The sequence below is a fragment of the Lipotes vexillifer genome, unplaced genomic scaffold (assembly GCF_000442215.2).
Source record: "Lipotes vexillifer unplaced genomic scaffold, Lipotes_vexillifer_v1.1 scaffold569, whole genome shotgun sequence".
NCBI classification, from domain to species: domain Eukaryota; kingdom Metazoa; phylum Chordata; class Mammalia; order Artiodactyla; family Lipotidae; genus Lipotes; species Lipotes vexillifer.
This window is the reverse complement of record NW_006795376.1, coordinates 1333473-1350967: the sequence shown is the minus strand read 5'-3', so window position 1 is coordinate 1350967 and position 17495 is coordinate 1333473. Positions and strand designations below refer to the sequence as shown.

General features: G+C 37.5%; 2 protein-coding genes across 6 annotated transcripts in view; one reads left to right on the top strand and one right to left on the bottom strand.

Moving 5' to 3' along the window:
• Positions 1-3499, top strand: part of ECT2L (epithelial cell transforming 2 like) — a 60730-nt gene extending 57231 nt beyond the window's left edge. Inside the window, 2 exon segments of the mRNA XM_007467604.1 lie at positions 1524-1696; positions 3372-3499. Of these exon segments, the coding sequence (XP_007467666.1) occupies positions 1524-1696; positions 3372-3499 (301 nt within the window).
• A 2366-nt stretch (positions 3500-5865) lies between these two features.
• Positions 5866-17495, bottom strand: part of REPS1 (RALBP1 associated Eps domain containing 1) — a 71718-nt gene continuing 60088 nt past the window's right edge. The window contains exons 14-20 of one of the 5 annotated variants that reach the window (XM_007467593.1): positions 16113-16231; positions 15200-15264; positions 12704-12889; positions 11420-11515; positions 9646-9794; positions 8426-8531; positions 5866-6129 (exon numbers count right to left, since the gene is read on the bottom strand). In XM_007467593.1, coding sequence (XP_007467655.1) covers positions 6061-6129; positions 8426-8531; positions 9646-9794; positions 11420-11515; positions 12704-12889; positions 15200-15264; positions 16113-16231 — 790 coding nt within the window. In that variant the 3' untranslated portion in view covers positions 5866-6060. The remainder of the gene's footprint in view (positions 6130-8425; positions 8532-9645; positions 9795-11419; positions 11516-12703; positions 12890-15199; positions 15265-16112; positions 16232-17495) is intronic. The other 4 variants (XM_007467594.1, XM_007467592.1, XM_007467595.1 and 1 more) reach the window with 4 other exon arrangements.

The window sequence follows — 17495 nt, the reverse complement described above, 5'->3', positions numbered from 1 at the left end:
CACACGTAAGGAATTTGTTTATATGTAAGGAAATCAATTTATCCCAACATTGCTCACAGTGGCAATTAAGAAAGAACAAATGAAAGGAGGAAGAGAGAGAGAGAGGGAAGGAGGGAAGAAAGAGACCTGAGCTTGTCAACAAAGCAAATGCCCATCAAATGGGGAAGAGTCAGATAAATCAGGGTTCATCCACACCATTAAGTATCACTTAGTCATTAAAAAGAACTTGAAGTGATTTCCATTGATGAGAAAATCAAGAAAAAATTCTCGAATAACACTTGAAACAATGGCACCCTACCTGTAAATAGATGTATATACAGGTACATCTGTGAGTGACTACCTGGGCAGGTTAAAGAAAAGTGGAAAGATGTGCACTAGTTTGGTAACTTGGGTGATGTGAGTGGAGGGAGGAGTGAGCCAAGCAAAAAGAAAAAGTGAAACAAAAGAACAGTACACGAAAAAAGCTGATAGTATATTCTGATGTTACTTCAGCATTGCTGTAAAACTTTATGTGGATCTAAATCAACAACTTAAAAATTAAACAAAGACGATGAAGATAAAAAATAAGAGAATTCCTCTGAATAAGCCAGTAAATTGACTCACTTCCTCAGAGTAACTTCCTGCGGGTTGCTTGATGCTTCTCAGCAAAACATATTTTCAGTCATCCTCCATCAAAATAATGAGCTTGCTGCACTTGGTCATTCCTGGTGGGGGGTGGAGATGGGGGGGGCCTCGGTGGGGCTCCCCGAAGCTCCTCCCTAGCACATCACTTGATGCTCCATTGAGTACTGACATGAGATAACCCATACTAGAGTACAGTGAAACCTACTAAACACTGTGACCTGGGTCCACCAACAGAAGATACTAGATGGAGGTTGGGGACACAATATTTTGCCTGCTGATAAACATGCCTACTGTTGACCATGGTAGCAACCCCTGTGGAAATGAAGAGCTACTTAATTCCAGCTTTTCATACTTATCAATTTTCCTCCTATCAAAATTAGAAAAATCCCTATTTCCTACTTAGTGAATGCTTTTCTTCCCTTGCTTCCTACTTAAGACACCTTGCACCTTACTGATTGTGCTTTTTTTCTAACCCAACGTGTTACCCTTAAAGATGAAACCAAACCAAATGAAAACGTATTTTCCCCAGATTGCCTAAATACATCAAACACAAAATACCAACCTTTTGACAAAAGTTTAAAAACACAGCTTTAACCTGATTCATGTCATAAAGTTGGGAAAGTGCAGTGTTCATTTTTCCTGCATTGATTGGGTATTTGTCCAATGGATAAGCTCAAACCATTTCACAGGAACCCTGAGGCCCACCCACATGACTGGTGTGAGAGACAGGGACTATTCACACCAGGAGGAAAATATACAGAGAACTTCAATAAGCCATTCAAAAGGTCTGAGGTAGGGAAGAACCTTGACTATCAGTTTATGAGTGTAAAGATGGTGAACTGTGTAACAAAACACGTATGTAAAACTTCTAAAACTGCTCCTTCTCTTTTTTAACCCAGGCTCTACGAACATACCTGTGATCTCAGTCTTTTCCTCTTCAACGATGCACTGCTTGTTTCTAGTGGGGGCACGTCTCATACTCCATTTGAAAGGACTTCAAAATCAACCTACCAGTTCATTGCATCAGTGGCCCTTCACAGACTACTCATAGAAGATATTCCAGATTCCAAATGTATGTATTATTTTCCTCCCAAGAGTTTAATACCTTTAGAAAGCTACATTATACAAAACATATTAACTATTAAAATAGAGAAGCAGGACAAGAACTGGAATTTGACAGCTTGCAAATAATTTCCCAAATATTTCTGGGGTCTCATTAATGTAAACTTTCATCTACCTCTAAAATAGCAAAAGAAAGGAATGCTGGCATTGTCAGACACACACCCTAGACATTAAGAAAACAGCTTTCAAAAATCACAAAGGGGGCTTCCCTGGTGGCCCAGTGGTTGAGAATCTGCCTGCCGATGCACGGGACACGGGTTTGAGTCCCGGTCCGGGAAGATCTCACGTGCCGTGGAGCAACTAGGCCACAACTACTGAGGCTGTGCGTCTGGAGCCCATGCTCCGCAACAAGAGAGGCCGCGATAGTGACAGGCCCGCGCACCGCGATGAAGAGTGGTCCCCGCTTGCCACAACTAGAGAAAGCCCTCGCACAGAAACGAAGACCCAACACAGCAAAAATAAATAAATTAATTAATAAAACTCCTACCCCCCCCAACATCTTAACAAAAAAAATCACAAAGGGAAACACAACCCTACATCACTGTGAAGGATTCTTTGAAGTAGTCTGACAGGAGAGCTGGAGTCCTTAAGCATTACTCTATTTTGCTTGAGGATGTTACAATTTTAGGTTTTCATCTATTACTTTTCCATTCTACTAGGACTAAGTGATTTTTGCAGATTTGACTGTACCTTTTCTTCCGTAAGTTCATATTTAAGAGTTCTTCTATAAAGGATCGATTTGCAAAGGGTATTTAATAACAAACATTTCATTCATAATAATCTCAACAGAAATATCATTTGTTACAAAAAGAAATCTTACTTAAACCTACTGTACCTATTTTTAGTTTTTATCTTACATTCTACTTCCCAATCTTAAAAGGATCCGTATCTCTTTCCTATATTTCTGTTAGGCCAGGCAATCTGATCGTAACACCTCACATTCCAATATTCTTCACTGCATGTGAAAGTAGAACTTAAGGTTAAAGCCAGAACCAAGATCTTAGAGAAGGAACTTATCTAAAAACGTCTGCTTCCCATTAGCTTCAGCCCCATTTAAAATCTGAGGATGAGAAAAAACACTAAATGTGGGAATAAATATTTCACCTAGAAGACAAACTCAGCTAAGAAGGGTTACCCACCCATAACATGTATGACATGTCTCCTTTCACCTCCCCTTAATCAGTTATGCTATATGTCAGAACATCATAACGTTAGCTAAAAGTGGGCATTCAGCTAAGTCGCTGGCTTATTTCTGTCCTGGCTTCATACCAAGGTGGCCTAGGTCTAGCTCTCAGCACTTCTCATCTACAGTTAACTCTTAGTAAAGACCTTTACTGGTCCCAGTACCTTCTGGAATTAAAGAACATTGCATCATCTATCAGTCTTTAAAAATAATTGCTAATTATAATTAAACAATTATAATGTAAAGACAAGACTATTTTAGACTATATTTGAATAATTCAGTAATTTAGGAAGTTATTTTCTAAACTGGATTTGTATTTGTTTGAACCTCTTTTTAATTTTCAAAAAATTCTTCAAGATAACTTGAATTTTAAAACATTTTCTCCTTTTGATTTTTACCTGCAAAGACTAATTAGTGTACCTCAAATATTTTTCTTTTACAGATATCAAGAACGCATTTATTCTTCAAGGTCCAAAACATGAGTGGATTTGTGCTGCAGAAGCTGAGGATGATAAATTCCTGTGGTTGTCAGTACTCCAAAACGCCATCGAAAGTAGTATGGAAAAGTGAGACTGGACTTAAAACACCGGGAGTTCCAATCTGCCCTGGCAAAGACAGACAGCATGTTATTTTCTGTTCCAGAAGATCCAGTAAGGAGCAGAATGATTATTTGTCATGGATGATGGGAGGATGAACTAGGATGACCCATTAAGCTCTTCCTAACTTTTAAACTTCATCATCTATGCTCAATTATGTGAAATGGACAGTAAGAAAAATTTGAGTATGATAGTTTGAACCACTTCTTTTGGTAATTATTTTTCATGAACAGTATTATTTAGAGTAATCTGACTGACAGAACCTAAGACTGAATAAGGATATTGGGTATTTAAAGTTTTGTTTTCTGATCTAATGAAAAAGTCATAATGAAAAGTGTTTCTTAAATGATCAGAGAAATGTCTTTATCTGTTGGTGATTTACCAATTATCTTTAACATTTTCATGAAATAGTTATGGATTTTAAAAATATGTGTAAGAAATACAACTGGGGGCTTCCCTGGTGGCGCAGTGGTTGAGAGTCCACCTGCTGATGCAGGGGACACGGGTTTGTGCCCCAGTCTGGGAAGATCCCACATGCCGCAGAGCAGCTGGACCCGTGAGCCATGGCCGCTGAGCCTGCGCGTCTGGAGCCTGTGCTCCGCAACGGGAGAGGCCACAACAGTGAGAGGCCCGTGTACCGGAAAAAAAAAAAAAAAAAGAAATATAACTGGTACTTTATTTAAAAACTTGTCACATATATCCTTAATATGAATGTACTCCTCCAGAAAGCATTAAAAATATACCACTGTAAAGTACTAAAAATTTTTCTGTAATTTTTAAGTGGTCTTTTGTTGCAAAATTAAATTCTTAGACCTTCCAAATAAAAAGATTAAAAAATTTGTTACACTGTTAAATTAGAAGGCTGTTTGGCAGAGGGTGTGGGGAGGTACCTTTTAAAAAATAAAACTTGCCTGTAATGGAATTTTGCTGAGTAAAAAAATGAAGAAATTAAGACAACTGTTTTAAAACAGAGAAAAATAAAAATAGGTATTGAGTAGTTTTCTGGGTGCTTAAAGCCTTCATTTAATTATTTAATAAACTGAAGCTTTAAACTGTTAGCCACTTTGAAACTTTAGCTGATATATGCAGTAGTAAAAATATTTTTACTTAATAATGGTAGATAAAGTTGTATTAATCTAGGAAGCTTTTGGTTGTCAGTCTCCTTTTTGCTTCAAATTCTCCTTTAAGGAAATGAAATTTACTAGTACAGTCTAGGATTGTGAACTAGGCTATTTTAAACATTTTCTTCTTTCAACAAAATACAAATTCCTTCTAATTCTTAAAAATTTAAATTCTTGTTAAAAAATGTACAAAAGTTAAAATACTGTTTTTATTAGTGTAAATTCACACTTTTGATTCTTTTAAGATATATCCATGCAGCTTAACATCTATGATGCCACACACAGAAGAAAACATTAAAGGAATATCTGCTGTTAGTCAGCAATAAATGCAAACTTACAAATGTGATCAAAATGAAAATATCATCTAATACAAAACAAATCCTGAGACGCTACATTATCCTGAATAGGACAAACTTCAGAAACCCTTTGTTAACAGGAAAAACCTCTCTATGGCAAAAGAATGAGTAACAAGATAGCTCAAGATAAACTAGAAATCTTAAGGAATTTCCATTTATTCTGTGAATAATTAAGGTCCTCAGAAATTTTAAAACATATTACTTGAAAAAACTTGTAGAGGCTGATGAGCATAAGCTTCTAATTGAGAGTTAAGTACATAAACCATGCAAAAAGTGGTGATGTTTGCAAGTGGACAGTACTTACGTTGTTTGTGGTGTCAACACTTTCCCTTTGCTTCTAGGGGACAATTTAAAAAGGCCTGTCTTCACAGTTAATTTTAAGTTTACATGACTGCTGTGGAATTAAAATCTCACACACAAGCAAGTTTAAGTCACAGGTGAAACTGATCAAATTTTCACAAGGAACACAAAATCTGCCCCCCAAGTTGATGTGGAAAAGTCTGAAAGTACCATGTGACTCTTGAAGAATGTTAATTATGGCAGAGCTTATGGTTAATGAATGCCTTATACCATATAGTTCTTTCAAATCAAAAATTAAATAGGAAACGCATTTTAAAGATTTTTTGGATTCTTTATGTTAAGTACTAAACCTAAAGACAAACTGACAGTTTACTTAATTTTGTCTTCTTTTGTAAATATTTCTGAGTCTGTGCTAGAGGTGTAAATGAGAAGCCCGTTCTGTAAATCCAAGCAGTGAGCGGTTCTGGCCACATAAGTATAATGGACCAATGTTACGGATGTACTCCTAACGCTACGGAGCAACAAGGGTGGGCTGTGCCAACAAACACAACATACCCTCCACGAAGTCAACCTGACCCTTTTATTGTTGCAATTAAAAAATAAAAGGTACTTAAATACAATGGTGAACACATAGGGCGAAACAGAATCATAAAATTCAATGTTGAATTAAGCAGTGAGCTGAAGGTTTGGGTCTCCAAATTGGCTTTGAACCCAAAACCGCTTAAAAATGGGTATGTTCACAGTTAACGGCAATTGGCTTATAGGTGAGAGAATGGTCGAAGCTGTTCCAGTTGAACTTCCAGGGAAATTCTCTCCTCAAGAACATCCTGAAAAAGATGCAAAGCCAAGTTACGTTTCAACATGTATAAAAGTGAAGGCACATCTAACAACAGCTCTGCATTCAGTAAAACAATTTAAATTTGTTAAGAAGAGGAAGGACAACTTCATATTTTAAAAGGATACTTTACTTTAGTAATGTAGTTTCTTTATATGTATGTAATGTTAAAATATGATCTTAATTAAATCTTTATTTCTTAAGTCAGGGTAAAAAAATGTTTTTTGTTTCATTATCAGAAAAGCCAATATTTGCAAATGATAGCTACTGATGCATGAATTTTGCATAACGCCTATACCCCCTGTAGTAACCGCAGATGAATCAGTTAACACAGATTCTTTCCCCTCGTGATTACATCTGGTCGTAACAACTCCTGAACCTCCTTTTGAGTTTCAGTTTCACAATGAATAAATGTATTTTGTAATCAGAATTTCTAATTACTGTTGATTTTGAGCAGACTTTTCAGAGAGCCCACAACTTCTAATTCATCCATTTTCCTTTTTTCTTTTTCTCTATCATACTAATAGTATAGTGTTTTAACCAGGATGACCTCTTCCTATTTGGTACCATACTTCCTATTTTCTGTCCTCAGAGATAATGAGAAAAGTGATTTTTAAAACAGCTCCTATATACATGTTGCTATGATTTTCCTTAGTTCTTCAGAAAAACATGCATTAATAAAACTTTCATCTTCGAGGTATGGTACTAGCAAGCTTGTCATGAGTTTTACATTCTTCCTTTACAATGGACCAAATTCATAATCATAGAACAGCTACGAATATCTTCTTTGATCAGAGAGTTATACAAGAATATTACTCCTTTAACATACATTTATCAAATGCCTAACATGCGAGGTTTTGGGGTCAGAGACAAGATAGTTACAAATTTATCTAGGACAGTCTCAGTTTATCTCTGATGTCCTGGCCTATTAACACATCTCTCTCTTTTCTCTCAAAAGTACCTTGGTTTGGGGACTTCCCTGGTGGTCCAGTGGTTAAGACTCAGTCTTGCAATGCAGGGGACACCGGTTCGATCCCTGGCTGGGGAACTAAGATCCCACATGCTACGGGGCAATTAAGCCCGTGTGCCGCAACTAGAGAGCCCACGCGCCACAACTACAGAGCCCACGCGCTCTGGAGCCCACACGCTACAACTAGAGAAGTCTGTGCACCACAACAAAGCGAAGCACCCGCACGCTGCTACAAAAGATCCCGCGTGCCGCAACCAAGACCGACGCAGCCAGAAAAAAAAAAATGTACCTTGGTTTGAACTTTATATGGTCACCCTAAACAGAAATGATTATGGTTTACCCTCAACAAGTTCAGTTTTACTAGGACAGAGAGACAAATGTGCCATAGATATGGACAATGTGATAAAGGCTAGATAAGGAATATGAAAAGAATGTTATGGGACTCAATAACTCTGTATTCATTTTACATTTCAGTGGACTCTTTCCTCATCTTTGTGGTTTACAACCTTGCTACTCAAAGTGGAGCCAACAGTCCAGCAGCATCTTCATCACCTGGAAGCTTATTAGAAATTGCAGAATTCTCAGGTCCCACTCCATACCTGATATAAATCAAAATTTTCATTTTAACATGACCCCTAATTAAGCATATATACATTAAGGTTTGAGAACCACTGGTTTATAAGACATGAATGCTTAATAATGTTGATGAGTCATAAATGATTCTGGCTGTTAGCTTTTTTTTGTAGGGATTCAAAGAAATCATGGTTAGTAATAAGTAAGAAAAACCAACTCATTCCTCTCAAGTACAGATGACAGGAGTACACACTGGCGCTAAGCACCATTTCTATTTAAGGCTTGTCTTTTCTACTTTAGAGATGATCTAAATTGCCCCCATCCCTCATCTTTAGACCTGTTCTTTAGACCATTTTAATAGAATCTGAGTTGTCTTTGATAAAAGGGTAAATTAACAATACTCAAATCATTTTAGCATTAGAGTGTAGAGGGCCACACATGTGATACTGGAGGTATCCGAGGTCACAACATTTCTGCTCTTGGGTCCAATTATGAAAGTTAAACATTTTAGGAATATGATGCCTTAGGAATATAAGGCAATCATACCAGAATTGAGTACAGGAAATTCTTTTTACTATTAAAGGACTCAAAGGCATATGAAACACTTCAGATCTACACTTCTCTTGCTACGTGTAAAGTTTCATACTAGTGTAAGAATTGCTGGATATCCTCCAAGTTCCAGTTCAACACTAAGAGGCTCTGAGTCCATGGAACTTCCCAAATAAAGATTCAGAAACTACATTACCTTTAATTGTTGCTGCAATTCACTATTCAATCTGGCCAAAACTGTGTTGGTTTCCTTATTGCGTCTAATTGACGCCTGAATAGCTTTCTTATCTTTTCCAACAGACCTGAGAAGATAAAAAAAATTACCTTCATTTTTTATCTTTAAATTCTCTCCATTCTTCCCTGATCTCTAGACCCAGAACGCAGAGGAAGCATCTTTGCCTTGTTAGCATAGCTCAACCTCACTTGCTCAGTTTTAATGCTCCACCAAAAGTATCTAAGCTTCAGAGGCTTAATTATTGTAGTTATTGTTTTAATGATTATTCTGTACAATCACCTGAGTTTGTCAGTCTAGAGCAAGCATCAGCAAACTTTTTCTGTAAATGGTCAGACAGTTAAGTATTTTAAGCTTTGCGGGCCATACCATTTGTGCTGAATGTTCTTCTTTTTTTTGTATCTTTTCTTTTTCTCTTCTCTTTTTTACACAAATGTAAAAGCCCATTCTTAGCTCACGGGCCTTACAAAAACAGGCCATGGGCTGACTTTGGCCCATGAGCCCCTGTCTGCCAATTCCTGGTCTAGAACTACCATAGTTAAAACATCAGTGTTACTGTGCACTGTAATTCTTTTTTAAAGGTTAAGATTTTTTAAAAAAATTTTTATTATATTTTATTTTTGGCTGCGTTGGGTTTTCATTGCTGTGCCTGGGCTTTCTCTGCTTGCGGTGAGCGGGGGCTATACTTTGTTGTGCATGGGCTGCTCAGTGCAGTGGCTTCCCCTATTGCGGACCACGGGCTCTACGTACGCAGGCTTCAGTAGTTGTGGCTTGCGGGTTCTAGAGCGAAGGCTCAGTAGTTGTGGTGCATGGGGTTAGTTGCTCCGCGGCATGTGGGATCTTCCCAGACCAGGGATCGAACTCGTGTCCCCTGCGTTGGCAGGCGCATTCTTAACCACTGCGCCAGCACAGAAGTCCCTGTGCACTATAATTTTTAAAGTCTGCTCCAGGATTTGCAATAGAGTGTAAAAATGGAATTGGAATTGAACTTAATAATAGAAGGGAAAAAAGTGGGAAGAAGATTCTACCCACTCAAAAATGAGAAAACTCTCAAAGAGGAGCAGTGAAAAGCCTATGCTCATCTACAGGACTAGTCTGACCATAATTCCTTTCAGTTTGATATTTTTAATTGCTGTGCTTTTTGTTTCTAGTAGTTACATGTGTTTAGGAATGGCTTTGATTACCTAGGAATAGAAGGTTGTGATGCAAGAACAGCAGCTAGGACACCTGTCTTTTGTGTATGTTCATCAACTTCTGGCCTTAATTCATCTTCTGATTTTAATCTCCTTCGAACAGGTTTAGGTGGTGGAGCAAGAGGTGTTGTGCCTTTGCTCTAGGAGACAAGAATTCCATTCATAATGAGCATTTCTTGAAGACATTCACGGTTAGTTAGCACTCTGCCAACATCACATGGTTTTGTTAAGCCATTCATTCTCCAAAAATTAAGAGTCACCTGTCCTACTTTGAAACAATTTATATATTTGTGGCAACAACTGACTTAAATTGCAATGGGAAAGAATGTTCCTAGTGACACTACAATTGTAAATGTACCTACTAGACAAATTTTTTTATAGGGTGACATAATAAGCTCCTTGAGGCCCGAATTCTGTGACTCAAAGCTATCATATTCAGTTTTAACATAAATATGATACACACTCGATATATACCTGTTCAATAACTATAAAAGGGAGTCTCCAGAAATATGCATCCATTATCTCCATAGGCTTTCCTACTCAAAAATCCTAAGATATATTATCTTAATGAATAAAACAATTTATAAAGAAGTGGAAAACTAGGCAATTCTTTAAAAACCCATCACTAAGATGCACAATAATTATAATTTTTGAAAGTGAGTGGACATTTTATTGGTAACTGTGAATGTGTCCTCAGCAGAATCAAATATGGTATTCTGGTATTTACCATAACCTGATTCGACCTGTTAATAAATAAAAACAAGAGTCAAATGCCATCCATCTCTTTGGTTAAGTGCTATTTTTAATTTATTGCCATTAACTGACAAAAATAAAATTCACTATTAAAAAAAATCACAGAACTACTAATGTAGTAAAAATTAAAGTGTCCAGAAAAGTAGAATTTAAGCACTTTCAGAAACACTCACTGTTTTCATGACTACTAGGAATGTCTTAATGATGACAAAAAAAAGTTACCAAAATTTTTTTCTCAAGGGGAAGTGCCCTGATATCTGTAATTTACTTTGAAATGCAAGCAACAGATAAGAAGGATTGATATAGTTAGAGAGAAGGATGGAGATATAAAGCAAGTATATTAACACAAGGAAAAACATATATTTTCTATTTCTTTAATTTTGTATTTATATGAAATGAAGAACATTCACTAAACATATTGTGACAGTCATTTCATGATGTATGTAAGTCACATCTTTAGGCTGTACTCCTCAAACTTGTAGTGTTGTGTGTCAATTACATCTCAATAAAAGTGGAAGAAAAATAAAGTATAGTAAATACTAATGGTATAATCAAGGTGTGGGTTTACTAATGTACAATGTAAAATTCTTTCAACCTTTCTGTATGTTTAATATTTTTCATAATCAATTTTTGGGAAAAAAATCATTCCTAGGACAGTTAAAGAGCACAGAGTATAACATTAACCTTAAAGGGTTGATAATTTTTCCCTATTATACTCATAACTGCAATAAGAGAAACTGAATATGACAAATAAGGAAGTTCTACTTTATATGTTTGAAAGACTGTAATAACCACATAAGATCTGAGAACCTGTGGCATGCATTAATACAAATGATAGGCTATCATCTCTATCTCTAGGTGGACTGTGTTCTGAGATGGACTAAGCATATTACAGTTAAAGGCAGTGGAATGAGTTAGATCATCTCGAACCTTATTTCTAAGATTTTCAAATTATCTCATATAACTTTTTATATGTATAAAATGATCAATATTTAAAAAGACTTCTGTATACCACATTGGCGGGAGCGCTAGCAGCTGTCTTTTCTTCAATTTTACTATCTGTTTTGGCAACTCGAAGAGAACTTGCAGGATCAGAAGCTTTTTCAACCTAGAGATGAATATATTATTATCACAAATTATATATAAGTAATACACATATATGAATAAATATACATGTAACAAATCAGAGAGTTAAATGTTTATAAAATATTCATTCTAACAATAAGAAACGTAAGATGAAGATGAGAGGGAATTTGAGAATACCTTATAAAATGATCATTCTCTACTACTAAAGGGCAGAGAGGGGAGGTAATAAATCTCTGAGCGGGTGGGGGGCGGCTGAGGATGCAGCACTGTCTGGGAAGTTCTTTGGTTGGGGGAGGGGAAGCATCCATTCCAGGAGAGTAAGTACCAGTACCCTGTACACACCTGCACTCCCCTTAGGCCCACCCTGCCTTCCTGGAGGTACAGCCCATTTCCCTAGTAGCCCCAGGCCAGGCAGAAAGTTGCAGGATTGAAGAAGTGGCTAGTAGAAAACTTTCCATGGATCAGACCTATAAGAACACTTTGTCTAAATTATGCCAGTCAAACAAGCAGATTTTTGGATGTGTTAAAAGAAGATCAGTATAAACTGAAACAATCAGAATGGACTTCAGAATTCCCCTGTTCCCTCCAACTCCACGTTTACACTTAGCGAAGACAGGAATCCCTAGAGAAGTTCTTGCTGCTAGAACTAAAGAGTCTCCCAGAACACTGTCTGCAAAGATTAAATTTCGACATCCTGTAGTCTGTTAAGTCTAACTAACGTGACTTCCTCTCATACAATCTCCACCAAATCACACAATCAAATGCTTAGCAGTAAGATGCAACCCCCCATAAAGTGACTTAGTCTCATACAAACTGAGTGTAGCTATGGTAACCATAGCCTCTTATTATACAAAAATGTTCACCAAATCACACGAGATGTTTAGCATTAAGGTACAACTCCCAGAACAGTGTTTTAGCCAAGACCAGATGGTTGTGTTTGTGTCTTTTCATGTGACAGCTACCCCTCACCCAGATTTTGATTCATATTAAGCATTTTATGCAACCAGCAGGTGTCTGAGGCCAATAAGAAATTGAGAAGCACTGACCTAGGGAATATAAATCCTCTAAAACAAGCAGCAGCAGATATTTTACTCGCTGATGTCCCTTCTATTATTTGCTCTTTTAGGGGTTCCTCTGTTTAAAGACTGGCTTCTGAGCATGATATGAGAAGATTCCCAGCAGAAAATTAGATAAGCCCTTGAAAACTGACCGGCAAGACCTCTGGATGTTTCTCGGCTTCATCATCTTGTTCTTCGTTTACATTTGATGCAGCAAATACTTCAAATTGGCTGAAATCTGCAAAATTTGGTTGTTCTGGTATCTGCTGAGGTGAGGTACTAGTGTGAGTTATTAGGCCATCGGCATCCACCGGGCGATGCACGACGGGACCAGCAGCCTATATGAGGGTTTAGGATATAGAGGAACAGACATTTTACTGGTGTTATCAGTGTCAGAGAGTAGCCTTCTTTTTCTCTGAAAATTTATTATAAGGATGCTCTTTTTACTAGCTGAAAATTCAGGGAGGTGAGCTACAGTAACATTTAGCTCTAAAAAACCTTAAGTGAAATGCTAAGACACTAGAAAAATTAAGATGACAAACCTCCAATAAAAAAGATACTTCTACAAAATTCTTACTGCAAAGAAAGGGCATCACAGGAGAGGGGAAGTTCTGGCCCTAATCTCTGATTCTCCGCATGCATCTATTTTTTTCTTAATTGGGCTACTGCATAATTGTTCATTCTTTTAAAAAGCTGTTTCTTAAAATGTTTCATTTGTTTCTAAAAAGATTTTTTTTTTAATTATTTATTTTTTTGCGGTACGCGGGCCTCTCACTGTTGTGGCCTCTCCTGTTGCGGAGCACAGGCTCCGGACGCGCAGGCTCAGCGGCCATGGCTCACGGGCCCAGCCGCTCCGCGGCATGTGGGATCTTCCCAGACCGGGGCACGAACCCGTGTCCCCTGCGTCGGCAGGCGGAGTCTCAACCACTGCGCCACCAGGGAAGCCCAAAGATTGTTATTTTTAAAGTGTGAAAACCCGTGCTCTAGCTACTCTCTGACACTCCAGTGCACGTTTCTTCAATTTGTCCTCCACTCCTTTGCCAGATCAAGTCTTCTAAAGTCTTCAATTGAAAAATAAATTTAAACAGTGAATAAACAAGTAAGGTCCATCCCCTAATAAAGCCTAGTGCAGGACAAGAGATAAATAAACAAGGGTTTAAAATACTGTGTGAGGAGTTTTATGACAAAGGAAGTAAATACAGGATGCTACAGGAATAAATCTGAAGTCTCTTTAAAAAGTCCCTTTAAAAATTCTTTATATCCTATAAGAAAAATTCCACCTTCTTAGTATGATATAGGAGATGCTCTGCCCCTTTTCCACCTCTTTAATTTCCTTTCCCATGACTCTAGTTGTACTGAACTCAATGGTTTTTCCTTGAAGAATATGCCAGGCTTACCTTACACCTCTATGCCATTCCTTCTGGTTGTAATGCCCTCTCCCCAAGAAATACCATTTTATCTTTCAAGTCTCTGCTTAAGTCTAACTTATTTCATTTTACTTAGACCTTTTCAATGTGATCCCTGACTTTACCAGCTAGAAAAGCTGTGCCAAAGTATTTTATAAATATGTCTACTGCAGCACTTTTATTATAATTGTTGTTTACAGTTCTGTCTTTTGCACTAGACTGGTTCTTGAGTCAAGAGACCAACTCACTGGGTTTCACAGCTTAACACAGTAAAAGCATTTTTGTTGGCACTTTAGATAAAATAAATACTGGAATATTCAAATTTCAGTGTCTTTGATGATTAGGAAACCATCTTTTTAACTGCAAATAAGCAACTTCATTATAAGAATCTAACTCAGAAAAATCAACCGAACTCATTCATGTAAAAGGTAGCCAGTCAGTCACATAAAACTAGGCTATATTCCAGAATCTATCTTGGAACATAACAGTTTTATGCAGATGCAAACAAGTTCGACCCGGCAGGGGGGTTGCAGAAGTCATCTAACACTTCCTTCACTGACGCAGTAACAAATCCAGGGAGATGCAGGGAGGTTACTCTGAGTCACTGCTAGATCCAGGACATAACATGGACACCTCATATCTCCCAGTCCACTGCTCTTTCTTCTAAACCCTCCTTTGTCAAGACATTATCATTTGGTTCACTTCTGAGCTTCTTTCAAAAAATAACTCAAAATCATTATTGGAATCCTTATCTTCTAAAATAAGACCTAGCTTCCCTGAATTATTACTATTTTTTTATAAATGTATTTATTTATCTTTGGCTGTGTTATGTCTTTGTTGCTGCGCTCGGGCTTTCTCTAGTTGCAGCGAGCAGGGGCTACTACTCTTCATTGTGGTGCACAGGCTTCTCATTGCGGTGGCTTCTCATGTTGCGGAGCACGAGCTCTAGGCACGCGGGCTTCAGTAGTTGTGGCACACGGGCTTAGTTGCTCCGCGGCACGTGGGATCTTCCTGGACCGGGGCTCGAACCTGTGTCCCCTGCATTGGCAGGTGGATTCTTAACCACTGCGTCACCAGGGAAGTCCCCTTCCCTGAATTATTAATAAATGCACATTAAGAATGACAATTATGTAATTCCTGATCTTCAGAATAATTCTAGAATAGAATCAAAGACCTAACAGACAAGTTGACTAAGGGGACTATAATAACTGATGCTTAGTAGTGAATACCTAGGAGAATTACCTGTGAGGGCTGTGGTCTTGGAGGCACTGCAGGAGGTTGGGCAACAACTCCAGCCTGTTGCTGTCCTGTGTGAACACACAAGTCTTCTTTTGTAAATATATAATTACTTTGCTAATAGAACAGACAGGCTGAATGAATGTGATCAAATGATAAAAGATTTCCAATACCAACATATGGTATTGGAAGCCATATATAACTTGTAAAACTGTCTAGATGTGGTCAGACCTCATGGCCTCTTCTCAGACCTCATCTCTCTTGCTCTGCTGCATGAGGCACTCTTGTCTTGCTCCTCCCTATTTCCATAACACTATACATTGTTGGTTTTCTTCCCATATTTCTAATTGCTCTTTAGCTATCAAATATGAAGACTTCCAAATTTTCTCTCATTTAACACTTCAGTCTATTAATTCTACGTAAATGATTCTCAAATAATACATCAATCTTCCCTAATCCACAAGTCCAATGGCCTGTTGATCATTTCTCTTTTTTCTCATCATTCCAAACGCATAATATCAAAAACAAAACATCATCACCCTCCGTCCTAACTTTTCTATTTCCACCAGCGTGATAACAATATGACCAGTCATATAAAAACTGAAACCTTTGAGTAAGTTATGACCCTTCTTTCTCTTCTGTCATGTAATTTAAGACCTATTATCTTTCCCTCCTTGATACCTCCACATCGTTCTTTTAAAATCTCTTGTGGCATCTCTCAGGTTCCCATCGTTATCATTTGAACTCAATTTAGGTAGTCATTAAGAAAAAAAAATTCCCTCTCATTTGATACTTTTTCAATTCAAATTTTTCCTTCATGTAAATATCAAAAAAAAAAAAAAAAAAGAGAAAATATTGTGTATCTTTAGCTTAATATATTTAATGTATTTAATATAGATTATGGTTCTCTAACCCCTACCTGTGGTGACTGAAAAGGTCCGATTCATATCTAAAGATGACGATCTAGAATGAGAGGGCTGAGGCCTTGGAGGGGGAGGTGGTGGTGCAGTGTTATCAGGCGACATTCCTGAATGAGACCTGCAAAATTCGCCCCGTTACAATTGGTCATGCTACTGACATTGGAGCTTTTCTTTTTTCTTCTTAAGCATTCAAACTCAGCTAAGCAGCAAAGGATCTTATTGGTGTGACATTTTCTCCAGAGGACAGACAAGTATTACAATGAATAAACAGTACTGTTTATGATGTGCATTCAACAAGTATTTAATATGGCAAATAATTTTCTTTATAAAGTATAATTATACATTCAACAAAGTTTCAAAAAATTTAAAAAGAAAGTTAGTTATTAACATGAATTCAAGGTAGACTTCTAACCTAGTGTAATGTTTTTCCATTCATTTAAAGATAATATTAGTCTGAAAAGCTATTTTCAAAAAAGAGAAACTCTACTTTCAGATACGGTTAGCTTTCAACTTATTTAAAGTTTGGTAAGCTGAGGTAGAATGTGGCTCCACTATGTGAGATGCCCATTCCTGTGTTACCACAGGCCTTCTCATTTTAGAGGTGATTATTTATCCTCATGCTCAACCCTCTCTCGAGATTCACTTACTGGCCACCAAAGTCTTCTATGTATACCGAAAAGAGTCTCATGGACTTTAGCAATCTGATCCTCACTAACAGGAATAAAAAGTAGACTAAAATCCAAACTGGCTGAGAACTCTAAGATATATGAAAAGGCAGCCTTCTGACTGTGTGAGCTCTTCAGAGATTCTATATTACCACCCTCTCCATATATTCTCCAGGAGTGTGGCAAAAGGCTCTTACAATGCGTGAAAAGCGGGGGAGAAAGATGCTTCTGTCCTGTGCACAGTTCTGAGTGGACAGTGAAGCCCTTGTAGACAGAGCCCTAGTTGCTACCCTCACCCTACCCCACACCTTTTTTTGTTTGTGCCTGAGATGTTATATATAATGCAGATCTTCAGGGTGGGTAGGTAGTACAACACTGGGCTGTGCTTCCAGATGACATTTTAAAACACTGAATTTTTGGTACTTGCCCATAAGGCTATGAAAGGAAATCTGCACATTTCTTATTTAAATAGACTCTCACTGATGAGCTACAAAAAGGACTGTATTCAACCACTACTGTCAAGAAATTATCAGCTCATTTTAAACCTTCCACAGAATACCATGAAGACATAACAGTTCCTTTTGTTTTCCTATTAAAGTTGGAAAGAATCAAAATCATTTCCCTTTTACATAAATCAGTAGGTAACCTAACAGCCTTTAGAGAAGTGCAGAACAGAAGAACAGAGAAAAATAACTTATATTTGGTTTTAAATAATTT